Below are 16,514 nucleotides of genomic sequence, written 5' to 3'. Positions count from 1 at the left end.
GAGGAGGGAGAAAGGTTGTTTTCTGCTGCTCCAGAGAAGCGGACACGCAGCAATGGATCCAAACTACAAGAAAGAAGATTCCACCTAAACATTAGGAAGAACTTCCTGACAGTAAGAGCTGTTCGACAGTGGAATTTGCTGCCAAGGAGTGTGGTGGAGTCTCCTTCTTTGGAGGTCTTTAAGGAGAGGCTTGACAACCATGTGTCAGGAGTGCTCTGATGGTGTATCCTGCTTGGCAGGGGGTTGGACTCGATGGCCCTTGTGGTCTCTTCCAACTCTATGATTCTATGATTCTATGATTCTATTCTATGATTCTATGAAATGCCAGAGTGTTTCAAAACAATTTTACAGAGAACAAAAAGTGCACTGCGTCCATTTTATAGGACAAACTAACATTTTAAGAATAATGGCCAAGGCTGGCAATGTAGATGTAATGGTGCCTTCTCCCCTTATAATTAGATTCTATTAGAGTGCAATTTTTTTAAATAATTAGTCACTGATGGCTTGCTTAAATATTTGCATAAACCCTTGGCTACTAAGCTGATCTTATTCACAAGGCTCTTAAATCCTAGTGGTGTTGCTGGCAAAGAGAAATGGAAAAATATGTTGCACATAACTCATTTAAATGCCACTAATTATTTAAGCATGCAAAAAGAAGTCAGTAATTTTCCCCTTGTCACCTGCCATTCAGCACTTTTCACCTTTTTTCTCTACCTAGAATAAATCCCAGTGATGTAAATGGAACGTTCTTCCAAGAAATAGTGCTTAAGATCATTGCAGCCACAAAGTATTATCATTGTTTTATACACACACACACACACTGCATAATGCTACAGGCTTCAATTCTCTCTACCGCATATTACATTATATATCTTACTCTGCTTTCAAACTCATCTACAATGTAAAAAGGCAAACAGTCTCAATGTGTATATTATACATTTCTGCACATCACTGAAAACTAGGCACAAAAAAGAGGGGGGATCTACCTAATTTCTAATCATTCCAGTTGTTTGTATAAATTGTGTGCTGTTTCATGCTATAGTACAGAATCCAGATTAGCCACCACGTGTACTTTTAACAGAAAACGACAGCAAGGGATATATGGAAATTTCGTCTGGTCTGCATTTTTAAGCAAACTGACCCAGTTTGCACTTCCCAGACTAAAAGCATAATCCTTACCATGTCTACTCAGAAGTAAGCCCTATTGGGATTAATGGATCTTATTTCTAGGTAAGTGGGGTTAGGACTGCAGACTTCTACACATAATTATTCTTCAGATTTCATACTTCTCTAAAATTGTGTGATACAGTTCTCAGTTCCAAAATTACCAAAATTACAAAATTTTGTTAATAACAAGCATTTCAGGGCAATACCGTATTTTTCCGTGTATAAGACTAGGGTTTTTTACTCTAAAATAAGGTTCGAAATCGGGGGGGGGGGGTGTCTTATACACAGATAGTGCATATGCATATTTTCTTAAATTGGAGTCCCCCAAAGTAGGGGGCATATTATACATGGGGGCGTCTTATACATGAAAAAATATGGTATATGTTTAGAAATGCATACATGGGGTAGTATTCATCCAATGTGTCCCAATAGCACAAAGATTTCCATTTGCACAATGGAACCCCCACAATCTGCACCAGAGAGTTATGGGAAACCCTAGAACAGATTTAGGCAATGCATAGGGTGGGGAGAGAAGAACACTCCACTCCCCAACCAGAAATCATTGCACTGACAGAACGTTCACTTAGTGCTACTCTGGATACAACCAACTGAAATAAAATATTATTTAAATAAAAATGGTCGTACTTCAAAACACATGCAGATACAGGGTGGAATGAACACATGCAAATTTGGCCAAAATGGTCCAGAAACAGACTGAGTCATCAGTCATCCCTACCTGTGACCAGCCCTGACTTTCTAATAAGGGTACCTGCATGATGCACATACTTGTAAAGTGTGTGTCTGCTGTATTCCTACCTTAAAATTTTAAGTACCGTATTTTTTGCCCTATAGGACGCACTTTTTCCCCTCCAAAAATGAAGGGGAAATGTGTGTGCGTCCTATGGGGCGAATGCAGGCTTTCGCTGAAGCGTGGAGAGCGAGAGGGGTCGGTGCGCACAGACCCCTCTCGCTCTCCAGGCTTCAGGAAGCTATCCCCCCAGCCCGGCAAGCTCCGGGAGCAATGGCGAAGCTGCGCGCAACTTTGCCATTGCTCTGGGACCCGTTCTGGGGGCTGGGGTCGGGGGAAGCTCCGGCTTCCCCCGCCCCCAGCCCCGCAAGCTCCGAGAGCGATGGCAAAGCTGCGTGCAACTTCGCCATAACTCTCGGACTCTCCAGGCTTCGCGCAGATCTCCGCAAGCGGTGGGAGCCCGACGCTGGGCTCCCACGGCTTGCGGAGAGTTGCCTGTTCTGGGGGCTGGGGTCCGGGGAAGCTCGGGCTTCCCCCACCCCAGCCCCGCACCTGGGGGGGAATAATTTTCCCCCTTTATTTCCCCCCCAAAAAACTAGGTGCGTCTTATGGGCCGGTGCGTCCTATGGGGCAAAAAATACAGTATATGCCTTTTTAAAATGTCTCTCTTGTGTCTATCTAAATAGTGTGTAGCAGTGTTCAACCCACACGGGAAAAAAACAATTCCAGATCATCTGTTCAGGTACACAAAAGCCCGAGAAAATATGCAATTTTGCGAAGTAAAGAGGTGGGTGAAAAATTCTAATAATACACGAATAACCCTATACGTAGCACATGTTGTGTACCAAGCATTGCACAATCTAGAGTATGTCAGCCTGTGCATCACGTTATGCAGTTCTCTGCAAGGGGTTGTAATGGCACGCCACAGCAAAGTCTAGATGTGCTTAAGCTCTCACCGAAATCAATAAGATATTTAAGTATCATTGATTTCAATTTGACTTTTAATGCACCTGTTAAGTTGTCTTTAGATTTCACTCACAGTCTCTGAGAACTCCACATGAATAAAAAGAAGTGAAATCCTAAGAACAGTTCACATTTACATAGCGCTTTAGAGCGTTCAGAAGTAGTCCATATGTATTACAGCAGTGTTCCTAACATCCAGCCTTGGAGAAGCCAGTTGCTGAGAGTTGGGACCATGCTTTTGGTCACATGCTTTCTTTGCTGAAGGTTCCCTGTTAAATCCCTAGCGTCTCCAGTTAGAAGGAACTAGTAGCATGTGGTGGGAGAGACCCTGTCTGAGGCAGAAATGGCCAGTCAGAGTAGATAATACCAGGCTGGGTGGATAAAAAGTGTGGCTTAATATAAGCCAGCTTCCTATTGGCTTACTATTATCCTCAGATTGTAAGTGAACCAAGACTGCATGTTTACCAAGTAAGTTTATGGCTAAGATAAGAATTAAACTTCACAGCTCACATTCTTTGGCTATGTGAAGCTGATAACTTTCCCCAAGAATCCTGGGAAATGAAATTTTGTCAAGGGTGTTGGAAAATGTAATTTCATAAGGGATACACTACAGTTCCCACGATTCCTTGGGGAAGCAGCATGCTTTAAATGGGCTTTCAATGTAGGTGTGTACACAGAATTTGCCATTGCAACACAGCAGCTCCTGGCTTCTCACATTAAAAGGAAGAATCCGAAGGCTGACCTACCAAAGTGAAATCAATGACTGGAGAGGTGGGGGGTGGGGGCGAGATTGACCTGTTTTCTTTTATGGCTTCCCACATTCTATTGCACATGTGTGTGCAAGTGGAGTCATGGATTTACTGCAGTGTGCGAAGATAAAAGAAACCAATGTGTGGTCAAACCAAGAAAGATCATAAAAACCAACACCCAAAAAAAGCATGGTAGGAGTGAGGAAATTTATAGTGGAATGCAACAGGAAGGTCAATTATAATTTCCTTATCTAAAGGCTGTCTACAGAACAAATGATACGGTAGAATGTGACTAGACATTAACTCAAGCTCAATAGCAAATTAGAAGGAGGTTATTTATTATCTATTTGGCCATCATTTATTTAGTGAGGCTAGAAAATACACTATAAGTAATGGTTCTTTAATTCCCATCCTCCTCTTTATTCCTCAAGAAAGAACAGCCACTGCAGAACAAGCTCAAGTCCACCCAGCAGTTCCTGGATTTGGTGTCTCGTTCAATTCCAGATGTCATGCATGACTGCAAGGCATTGCAACAGTCAAATGACAAAATCCACATATGGAATAAATGCTTTAGAACAAATCCACTTTTCGTTTAACACTACACATCACAGCTGCTTTGTCCCCTCCCTGGACTTTTTTAGCTCAGTGCAGGACAGCAGCTGAGCCAAACGTTGGCTAAGTATGTCATCCAAACCAAGGTTCAGGGCTAAGCAGTCTCTTTCTCAACCACAATCGCTTAGGTTTGTTCTTGGCTACAGGTCATGGTTAAGGGAAGAGAGACCTTAACCACAATTCTGGGCTCAGATGACATGCTACGTCGAACACTGGCTTAGCTGCTATCTCAAGCTGAGCTAAAATGTCCAGGGAGGAGCAAAGTGGGTGCAAGCTTCACTCCAGGATACAGAACATTCTCAGTAAAGCATTATTTGGCGTACTATGACATGCAAACCGAGCCAGTGATTGCAGGGGAATCAGGCATGTGCCTCTTCCTGCCATGAGGAAGACAACATGTTACATAGGCATTCCACATGGAGGCCATTTTTCATGCACACCCATTTTCCATTATCAACCCCTTTTTATTTTATTTTTATTTTATTGAGGAGGAGGAGGAATCACACAAACTGGGTGCATGAATGAACTTGGCCTTCATATGAAACTATTACATCATATATTAAATGAAGCAGTGTGGTGGATGATGACCAGTTAAGCAACTAAACTGAGCCCAAAGTTCATTTGATTCCAAGAGCTCTGTATACCATACTGGCAAAACACATTGTATTTCCAAGCAAAATATTTATTGGGCAACAATGGAAAAAATACTCTCACACAATAATCTCTCTGAAGAATTAATGAGTTGATTTAACTTGAATGAGTTTTCTCAGGTTCTCCTTCTTCATCGAACACCCCCAACAAAAGACCCACAGTGGACACAAAGTGATTCTGCCTTTTTTAACAGCCACAAACTTCTCCTGCCTGCTGATGTGCCTTAATGAGACATGCATAAAAGAGAAAACCTCTCTCTTTTGAAGAGTGGATTTTTACCCTTCTGTTAAGACTCCCCAAGTATGGTGCTCTTCCACTCATTTCAAATAACAATGGCCACTTCAGATACATTGGAGTATGTGTTCTTCATTTTAAGTTTCAGTATCATTTCTATATCTCTTTTTTTCTGAGCAGAAGACTGTTCCTCCATAAAGTGAATATGCATTGTGCCATGATCCACCCACATCCAGCTGATTCCATGTTTGGACATAATTGCACCAATACAACGCCCACAAACTCAAGATGGCAGGCCCCAGCTATTTTATTAATAGACCTACTAAGTATGCAGGCTGCCTACCTGGTGCTGGTTTCATTTACCGGTGCTGTGATACAAGGATAAAGGGCCATATCCTGTTGGACTACAACTCCCATCATCCCTGGCCACTGGGCATGCTGGGCAGGGCTGATGGGAGCTGGAGTTCATCTGGAGGGCTGCAGGCTCCGCGTCCCTGCTGTAACATAAGTGACAAGTTCCAAAGATGGCACTTGAGATCCAAGTGCCAGAAAAAACAGTGGCAACTAGTTGTCCCATGCCACCAGACTGTTTCCTGTGTTGATCAAACCCATATAGCAGCCTGTGCATTTCCAAGTGTCACAGGGCAGACCACAACCCAAAACATCTTTTCTTAGGGGTTAGCAAAATAGATGATTCAGCAAAATGGTTTTCTTTTTAAACAAAAACATTAGTATGGACCACACAGATTTTTAAAAGACGACACACAAACATTTTACAAGCATATCAACAATCAGAGCCATTCTTTTTAAAAGAAAATGATCTCTACCTTTACTTCTACCTATAAGGTATGAAGTTGTATGTCCACATAAGCACAGGTACGGAGAAGTGTCCACCGAGGGGGGAAGGCGAGAGAAAAGAGCAGGAAGGAGGATTTAAAGAAAATAACAAAAATTAAAATTAGATCACTGTGCACATCACCAACAGACAACATGAAAATAAGCATATGAACACAGCAAAAAAGAGAGAAAAATACACCCAAAGCACACTTTTTAAGAAGAGGGAATAGCAAACCACACAAAACAGATAAGTAGGTAACTATTTAAGCACTTTAGCTCCAAATTTACATGGAGAAAGGCAGGTTGTGCATGCAATAGCAGCATATCAGCAACGCACAGCACACCACATCAAAACCAAAACTACAAGGAAAACAAAGGTTAACACATGGGGCAAAGGGAGGGGTTTCTCCTGTGGAAATATATTGGCCCAATATTTTCCACCTACCAATAGTGGTGTAGGATAAATAAGATTGTGCAGTTGTTCCAGATACACAAACACACACGTTGTTTCTCTATATTATATTGCCACTGAATACAATATGCATTTATTGAGTCACACAGGTACGTTAGGATTTTATACACACTATATAAATATTCATCGGGATGGAACAGTGGAGAGAATTAGCTGGAAAGAAAAATACAGCCAGTTACTTGACACAATGAGATAGGTACAGGATGGTGATGGGAAGAAATGCCAGAGGTCATTGGTTCCCAGTATAGACACCAGGCAAGGGGAAGCAGGATGAAGAAACCACTGTCATTTATCAAAGGCAGGCTGAAGTCACAAGAGTGTCTTCAAACTGAATGGGCAGCAGCTTGAAACCTATGGGCCAGTGACTCAAATTGTATAAAGCAGGCATTTCACCACTTGCTTTGACAGATGCACACTCCACAATGTAATGCCTTTTCGAGAATCTGGCTGGTATAACATGAGCTTTTCATGGTTCCCGAAGAGCCTGCTGTCACAGTCCCTTTACACCCGAGTGTGGCAGTTGATACTTGTCAACTGCAGTATTTACTCTATGGTAGCTTACCATACCTGGCTACAGACCAGCTGAAAAATGAAGCAGGGGTAAAGAGACAAGTGAAGAGCTCCTTGGAACCCAGCCAAGTACTCAGAATAAAAAGAGAGAAGGAAGAGAGGCTCTTAATGCAACAATAGCAGTGACAGATCAGGAACTGAGATTGGGTCCACTAAGCTTCTTGGCAGACACCCAGGCTGCTCCACTATCTTAAAACTTAGGGGCAGACTCCACTGGACCTTAACTGTATTGTTCCACCTTTGGTTTCCACAAACTGTGAGAATGAGAAGCCTGATCTGGATCCGGACCCTAGCATGAGCAATGGAGGGCATTAGTCGTTTGGCCCCTGCTACAATCTCAAACTGGTTCCAGAAGCATCTGCTATTTTCCTTGGGGAGGGGTCAATACATTCACACTGAAGGTGCAGTGTAGGGCAAAAGGTCAAAGCCTCCCTACCACCACCACCACCCCCTGCAAGGGTCCTGATCCAGATTTTGCTTCCCTGGCAATTTAAGGGGCAGGAACTTCACTCAAAGGCAAAACTATACAATTATGTACATGTAGTTTGGCCCTTTGGAAATGTACCTGAATTTCAAATAACTGCTCAGTGGCATCACTCTGCATTGGTCTTCAAGCTTATGGTTTAAGATTTTTACTTTTACTTTAACCAGAGAACTTTCACTGGTGAGATATAATTTCAGCAGTATTCTAAATTAGCTGGGCAAAATTCAGTTCTCCATTACCTGTTTGGCAATGGCTTTAGCAGAAAGATGCAACCACAACAACAATCTGGCTAACAGAATGGTGATCTGGCAAAGCAGCACACGCTAGCATTTCATGTTTGTGCCTTACTACTGTAGCAAAGAGCCTTTTGACCCCTTTCTCATTTCATCCTACAGGGGCTCTTTTCAGACCCAGCAGGAAGACCAGTGGCAGTCTGTGCTAGCCTCACCTAACAAGATGTTCAATAAAGGGGGTTGCTTGGCAAGTAGAACTGGATTGCTCTGTGCCACATCTTAGGGCAAGGATTTTGTAGTGGCTGCAAAAGGATATGTCTCTCTTTGTGCCAATGTAGCAAAAGAGGAACAATTATGTTCCAGGATAGCTTTATAGCTCTGACTTGCCTCCTACTGCTGCCATCCCAATTCAGCTCCTTGCTTCCTGACTAGAGGGGCCTCAGCTGCTTGGCCTGAATCAGAAGAGGCAGAGTGTACCTTACACATGTGGACTGAAAGAGAACTGAAGGTTCAGATGATTCCTCAGTGACACTGAGTTATAGTACCTGGGACCAAAAACTTTATGGACCCACCCTTCTGATCAAGGAACCACTTTCCTCAACTGACCCATTCAATATTTGCTTGTTGTTCGCTGAAATGGAGGGTGTGAATCCAGCATCTCTCCATCTCTGCCATATCTAGAGGTAGATCATGCCACAGCTGCATCAAATCCTCTCTCTTCCCTACCTAATTCCTGAATGTTTGCTTGCTTTTGTCCAAACTTTACACCACTACTTTCTGCCCAGCATGAGGCCAATAAGCTCCTTCTGCCAAATTCAATCAATGCACAATAACATCTGGCCCAAACGACAAAAACAAGGCTTCTGATTTAGAGGCAATTCATTGTGCAATCCAGCCCTGGGTTATACCAAACTTCATTTGTTGGAACAATGCGTTCTGAACGTATTTGAATACCATAAGCTGCAGGATGGAAACAAAAAGACCATAAGCTCTAAATTGTCTTCAAGGATCTAGGGTCATTTTGTGAAACCTGTTAAGTATGTTCTTGCAGAACATTTCCCCTGAAATGGGAAGTGAAATTCTGAAGACCATGTTTACCAAACAGGTAAAGAAACTGTGTCAGATTTCAAAACAAAGACAGAAAGGCTGGTGAGTATATGAAGAGAAGGAGCATGTTTGCAGTTCTCTTAATTTCCCTTTTATCGCTTCAATTCATTGTCAGAACACCTGACTTCAAACTTCCCAGAATTATACAGTTTTTTCCAGTCTGAGGTCCTCCAGATATTTTAGATTACAGCTCCCATGGATCCTGCCCACAGTTGCTGGGGCAGATAGGAGCTGGAGTCCCAAACATCTAGAAGTGCCCAGGCTGTGGGGGACAGGGAGGCTGCTCTTGAGCATTGGTTGCACAGCCCAAAGTTCGGCAAGTGAGTGATGGAAAGGCAAGAGAGGGGGGGGTGGAAACAAAGCAGTTGGGCTGCTTTGGGGATATGGGCTTATGCAAGCCAAGCCAGGACTAGAAAGAAGCATGGGTCATTGTGGCCACAGTCAGGCACTGGCAAAAGCAGGAAAGAAAAGACTTACCTTGTTCACCCATCATCAGGTGTGAAAGGCCTTTGAGAAAGAGAAAGAAAGGAAGTGAGAAAGGTAGTAGAAAAGGAGAAAGACAAATATAGGAAGATGCATGTGTCTATCATTTATATAGCCCAATAGTATTGGCAATCACCACATACTTGATGAGGAAGTATGGATACTGTGCTCCATGCATGAAATTGCATGTGCATGCATGCACACAAACACACACCACAACTTTCCATATTAAAGGGGAAAGCTTGGGCTGCAGAGAAAAGATTCCATTGATGTCAGTGAGAAAACATCCACAGATTTTAATGGAAGGAGTGTGTTCTTAGTCAGATTTCAGCGTCAGACACTTGGTTTGCAGGCTTTCACTCTCATTTTACAAAACATGTCAAAAAGCTAATCCTTATTCCTGATAAAGGTCTTACAAACCGCCATTAACCACAAATCCTTTGCATATCTCTGGTTTTCATTTCGGGTATACACAAGCATACACACACAAGCTCCACCACAACACACATACACAGCTATGCTCATGTAGCTGCCACTTTTCTTCAGAATTTGTATGGGCAGTATCTTAGAGTTTGGAGATATCAGATGCACCTTCGAAGTTTTTTCAATCAACAGCAGTTTTCATGTTTTTAGTAATTTGTTTATCTTTTTCTACTCCTTCACCCTTAGAAATTTAAAATCCAGATCATCCAAAGTAAATATTCATCCAAAAGAACTCTCCACCAGAGAAGGGGATTACTATTTGTAATAACCGTGCGTGTATGTATATGCATATACACACATATTTAAATGTTCAAGATTACTAAGGATTTGGGGGGGGGGCAGAATCAGAAGCCACATGTTTTACAATCCCATCCCTTCCTTCTACTATAAATAAATGCAACAGATTTCTTTTGATTAAGACATGTCCTGAATTATTATTATTATTTGCTTTTGTTTTGAATAGATATGATTGAATGTTGCATTTTTATTTCATTTGGGGATATTCTTGCACAACTCAATTTATGGTTCCTTCTGCCACTGATGCCTAGGAAGAAAAAAACATATGTTTGTTCAGTTCTTATGAATGCTGTAAAAGCAATTTAAGCCCTGGAATATGCTGAAGCATGTCATACAACCTACCCATGAAAAAGAAGTGCTGAAGCAACAAGAAACCAATGTGTAATTGAAGTTTGCTACAAGTTTCATAGTTTTTAAAATGTATTATTCTTATTTATATCCTATTTTGACATTGGACTCTATTTTGGATTCCCAGCGGTCTTTCATTTGAGGAATGGCTCAAGTCTACATCTACATAGTTCCAGAAATACTGAAGCATCACTTGTTCTTATCCTGGACTTGAGGTTGTGTATTTTTACTACTGCTAACTGTGGAGGAGGAGGAGGAGGAGGAGGAGGAGGAGGAGGAGGAGGAGGAGGAGGGCAGGAGGAGTTTGGACTTGATATCCCGCCTTTCACTCCCCTTAAGGAGTCTCAAAGCGGCTAACAATCTCATTTCCCTTCCTCCCCCACAACAAACACTCTGTGAGGTGAGTGAGGCTGACAGACTTCAGAGAAGTGTGACTAGCCCAAGGTCACTCAGCAGCTGCATGTGGAGGAGCGGGGATGCAAACTCGGTTCACCAGATTACGAATCCACCACTTTTAACCACTGCACCATGCTGGAGGAGGAATAATAGCTGTAGGAGAACTAAAAGGCATATCTTGCCCACCTAATTTTCCATTCTTAGGAAATGTCCCTGACAAGAAATGGATCAGCAGCGGCTGATCTGCAACTGCAGTTGCACTTTCAAGTAATTTAATGATTATTAGAATAGTTTCCCATGCTTTACACATTATGTACTCATTACATGGAAGACTTCCTCTCCATGCACATTAAATGGGGAGCTAATGTTTGTCTGCCACTAACAGTACAGCCAATAGGTCCAAGAAATAAGGTTCCCAGCAGTGCCTAGAGATCCTACTTTTTTGTGTGCATTTTTGTTCTACAGAAACATTTAGGTCCTTCTAGATGTTAGGTTCTAGAGATGACTGGCACTTGGATGACTCATAATATGTTGTCCGCAATTAAAAGAAAAATGTGCTGTATTTATAATGCTTGGGACCCTTCCAGTAAATTAAAATTTAAAAGCAGCACAGAAATATTAAAAGTAGAATAGTAAGTCAACTAACACAGGGCCTTACCCGAGTTTGGTTATTATTCAGCAGCAGCATCAACTGCAGTTGTCTTCTGACAGGAAAAGAGAACTGCAATATTTGATTTCCAAACTTGTCCCCTCAAACATTGCCTACATGACCCTGGCTTGCCTGGCACCCTAAGCTAAACTCTGACATGACCAACAGCAAGTGAACTTATGGGCTCCCAGAGAGAAGTGCTCAGCTGTTTTGCTCCTCCATGGCATTTTTTCCTGCCATGCCATAGTGAGCTGAATGAAGGTTTAGCTTAGTGTGTCACCTGAGGCTATGGACTTGTGATCAAGCACTCTTCTTGCTAAACATGAGCTATAGCTAAGGTTTGCTCTTGGTTATAGCTCATGTTTGGCGAGAACAGAGGCGCTCACAAGTTAGGTTAGTACATGGAAGGACATGGGTTAGGACATGTAAAAAATACATATGCAATACAAAAACATATTTTATAAATCAATGGTTTCTCAATTTATAGAATTATAGAATCATACGCAAACAATTTACACATTGTTTATGTAGAAATGTTTTAATTCAAAACAAATGAACCAAAATTCTTCTACATGCTAGAAATATGCTGCACTCTTGCAAAAAGAAGGTAATTTTAAAAATAAATAAACACGACAAACATTTGCTTTCTTTTAGGGCTTAATATATGTAAACATACAAACCAACCAACAAATGTCACCCCTTCCTACAGCAAAGTTATGGGTCCATCCTAAGAGGTTGCTTCTATAAATGTTAAAGGTAAAGGGACCCCTGACCATTAGGTCCAGGCGTGGCCGACTGGGGTTGCGACACTCATCTCGCTTTATTGGCCGAGGGAGCCGGCGTACAGCTTCCAGGTCATGTGGCCAGCATGACTAAACCGCTTCTGGCGAGCTAGAGCAGCACACGGAAACGCCGTTTACCTTCCCGCCAGAACAGTACCTATTTATCTACTTGCACTTTGACGTGATTTCGAACTGCTAGGTTGGCAGGAGCAGGGACCGAGCAATAGGAGCTCACCCCATCATGGGGATTCGAACCGCCAACCTTCTGATTGGCAAGCCCTAGGCTCAGTGGTTTAACCCACAGCGCCACCCATGTCCCCTATAAATGTTAGAGACTTGCATAATAATGTAACAAATGCAACACTCCATCACAGCTAACACAGCTCTCAAGTATTTTGTACTGGAAACCTGTTTCTCAATAGGGAATGCCAAATGTGAAGTGGTCCGTTAACTCAACAAATCTCTATACACAGTGAATAACAATTGCAAAATGGCTGTAAGAAGCTTCTTAACTAATGATTCTGAAGTAGGCAGTTATCCATCTGAAGTCCCAGCCAATTCATTTTAAATTTTACTTTTGGATAAGAGACTAAGGAAAAGCACAAAGTTAACATTGACCCACATCCTTGAAAACAGATGCATCTATTGAGATCAAATGTCACATTTGTGGGGGCAAAGAAAACTAAACCTTGGAGTTTTAAGTACAACATGATTGCGTCATCTTTTAAAAGGTTAATTTTAATCACGCTAGATCTCCAAGTACCGTTTTCAAGAGTTAAAGTTGTCTGTATATAAAAATCAGAAGTGTACAGTTCCACTTTCTATATGAAAGTAAAGAATTAAGTGTCACTAATTGCACAAAGTGCTTAAGGGCCAACCCTTGGATCTGCATGAAGCCGTAAGGACATTTTAAAAAGTAGCTTCAGAGTACAATTACATGAAAGAGCAATGCAATTAAGCAGTGGTCCTCATATCTGAGGACTTATTAGGGGGCACTTTGGTAGGGTGGGGTAGTTACAATGGAAACCTTGGAACTGCAGCCTTTTTGTCGTGCTTAATTATGCTCAAGCTCTTAGCACTTACAGAGCAGGAAAATTAAAGCCACTAAACATAAAGAAGTAAGAGAAGTGCATTTTCTTTTTTAAAAAAAACAGCTTAAAATGACAAGTGATTGAAGCCATGAAGGACGATGGAGTCTTTTTGTTCTTCTTAATTATAGCTTGTCCTGTTGTACTCAGCCAATGTTGAACTGGGTGGAGGGGTGTTTTTTGTGTGTATCAGCTGGAACAAAAAGACTTTGTTAGCGTGTTGGAAGACGAATGGTTCCATTTAGGCCCAAAGACTACCATTTCTACCTTTGAATGGCAGCAGGAAAGAATCACAGAACGAAACTAACAGCACAGCAAGAACTGGACTTTATCCCTCAGAGCACTACCAGGCACATAGCCTTGGATTCTATCGAGCGATAGGGCTAGCTTCCAACCATAACTGGGAATCTTGAACTCTGAGTTACCTATATAAAAACCAGATTTCCTTTTAAAAGAAGGTGCTGAACTACGAAGAAAGAAAGAATTACAGAGGAATGCAATGCAAAGAGAGAGAGGTTCTCAAAGGATTTGGGTTTCTGTTGGACAGGATGTGATGAGTTGTTAGCCTCCAGCATACATAGTGCCCACCCATCCTTCACCACTGGGCACACCTGTAGCTGGGCTAGAAAACAGTCATTCTCATCCAATACATCAATGGCATATGCAGTAGCCAAGGGGCTCCTTACAGGCCCCAGCAGTACAGCCAGCCAGAAGCTAAGCAGAGATATTGTAGCCTGAGGCCCATTTCCAATCCAATTACACAAAACAGCTGTGCTATGCCACCTCTTCCATCTCCACTTGAGATGCCCATCTTAGGACTAAGTCTCTGTCAGTGTCAGAGGAAGAGATTTTCAGGAGTAATATACGGACTAGAAGAATTATTTGCATGCATTCTTTCATGCTGATATGGTAAGAGTATGAGAGGCTGCAGAGGATTCAAGTTACTTTTCTGCACTCTGTTTAATAAGTTTTAATGGCACACATATGGCTCGTAGAGGCATTTAAATGGAAGTTCCCACAAACAGGAACTAGATAAATAGCATGACTAAAGAGTGGGTAGATGTGTGTCAGTAAGAAGCTTTACATAGCAAAGAATGTGTAATCAAGGGCTCATTGCAAAATATTCCACTCTCCAAATATTGCTATATCTAATGCCCTCGAAACTGAACAGCTTACTTGACTGACTCTTGAGGAAGCCTCATCAAATTGCTGCCATCTTGAACTGTGCTCTGAGCATTTGGGGGCAGAAGAGATCATGTGCAAATAAAGCCAAGATGGTAGGCGGCCATGTCGTGGAACTGGATCTTCCCTTTGTTAAATTTAAGTGACATCTCATTCTAACCAGTACTATGAATGAATTAGAGCACATCCCACTTCTGACCATGTGCAAATATACACATAATGGGAAATAGCAAGAATGCAGTTGGAAGAACTGTGCAAATTTTAAACCTTCATTCCTTCCATGTTATTTCACGTGTGATTTCCAAATAAGTGGTCTAGAAACAGAGCATTTGTAAATATGAATAAAATATTTTATTATGGGAATAAACCGTTAATTATGTACATGGCTGAACTTTCAAATTTAGAACAGTGGAAGAATTCATTTGAATTTATAATTAAGTCTATAAGAGGAAAGTTTTAATGAAGTTATTGATCTCTTTTAGAAAGAATGGCTCCAATTTAGATATGCACACACACAGTGAGCTGCTGTCTGCTTGAATTAGCCCATTGCTAATCCCAACCTAGCAACATTGAGACCCTGCATTGTGCCGATGAAATTATTAGTCACACCACTCATCCACTTGTTCAGGGAGGCAGCAGAAATTGTGAGAGTCTCTCACTTCCCCAACAGGTGACTGGTGCTTTTTCATCTCTTTCATTCCTGCTCAAGGTGTCCATTTTAGAAGTAAGTCTGTCAATGTTAGAAAGAGGGGTGAGGTTAGAGGTGAAATATGGGCTACATAGAAAGCTACTTTCAATTGGGTAGAATTTTACAATTATGAACCAGAGTTAGCACCTGTCTGCATATGAAGTTCCTCTTACAGGTAAGGATGCACATGGAGAAGCCTGTTTATATGCACACCCTAAGCAGCTTAGGATCAGGTTACCCCAGAGATCACATGCTCCCATATGAACCTCCCTGTGCAGTAACATTGACCATAGATGCTGTTAAGGACTGGTTGGACGCAGAGGAATCGTGGGAGGAACCAAAGGAAGAAGGCTCCAAGCCAGGGTAGGTGGTGAGATGATGATGATCGGTGGTCAGAGGGAGAAGACTGGGAGCAGGAAGAGGTGTTGGAAGCTGAAGAGGTAGCACGGCTTGGTGAGAAGGGGGAGTCTGGGGCAGAGAGAATACCAGAACCAGAAGTGGAAGCAGGAGAGTGGGATGAGGGAGGCCAAGAGGCAGAGATGTGTCAGACTGGTGAAGAAGCAGAAGGTTCTTCCCCCTCTTACTGTGACAAGCTCCCCTCCCTCCTGGTCTCCCAGAACCTGGAGTGGCATGAAGCAGGAGGAGCAGAGACAGACACACAGGCGCAGTCTCAGATTACTTGGGGGAAACCTGGGAGAGGAGGGCACTTAGGCAGCTGTGGGAAGGTGGCCTCATAGAGCCACAACTGCCTCATAGGGGCAGGACCTACCGAAGATGAGTAGCTGTGTTTATCAGGCCTGACATTCCTATGCAGAACCTGGTTGTTGTTGTTGTTGTTTCTTAGAAAGAGTTAACTTTGTTTACTCCATGTGATTTACTGCTGGCTTGCTCTTGACAGAGGCCCTGTGCTCCACCACATCCATATGGAATTGTAGGTGGGCGAATTCAAATACCTTTTTGGTGGTGCTCCTATACTTATAGAACACTTTCTCAGTGGAAATCCACCAGGATTCTCTTTCCTTCGCCAAAAGTTTGACACATTTCTCTCTTTTCAGCTGGCTTTTAAGGTATAATTGGTTATTTTGCTGGGACTTGTGCCAATATATTATCTTTCTGTCTTGTACTGTTTAAGTACTGGCATTACCAAACCAATACATGTAGGAAAATGGGAGGATGGGAATACAAGTGTTCATATAAGGGTGACCTAAGTGAATGGGAAGCTGTGCTGGTGTAAAGGATCAGCAATCTAAAACATAAATACTGGACACACTTCAACAACCACCAGTGCTGT

General features: G+C 42.2%; 1 protein-coding gene across 26 annotated transcripts in view; it reads right to left on the bottom strand.

Annotated features, from left to right (window-relative positions):
• The window catches only part of NRXN3 (neurexin 3), a 1,197,396-nt gene that overhangs the window by 1,080,943 nt on the left and 99,939 nt on the right, over window positions 1-16,514 (bottom strand). For all 26 annotated transcript variants that reach the window (XM_083609454.1, XM_083609464.1, XM_083609467.1 and 23 more), the window contains exon 4: window positions 9,305-9,334. In XM_083609454.1, the coding sequence (XP_083465580.1) occupies window positions 9,305-9,334 (30 nt within the window). The remainder of the gene's footprint in view (window positions 1-9,304; window positions 9,335-16,514) is intronic.

This window comes from Podarcis filfolensis, assembly GCF_964270895.1.
Source record: "Podarcis filfolensis genome assembly, chromosome: 1".
NCBI classification, from domain to species: domain Eukaryota; kingdom Metazoa; phylum Chordata; class Lepidosauria; order Squamata; family Lacertidae; genus Podarcis; species Podarcis filfolensis.
This window is presented reverse-complemented; position numbering and strand designations above follow the sequence as displayed.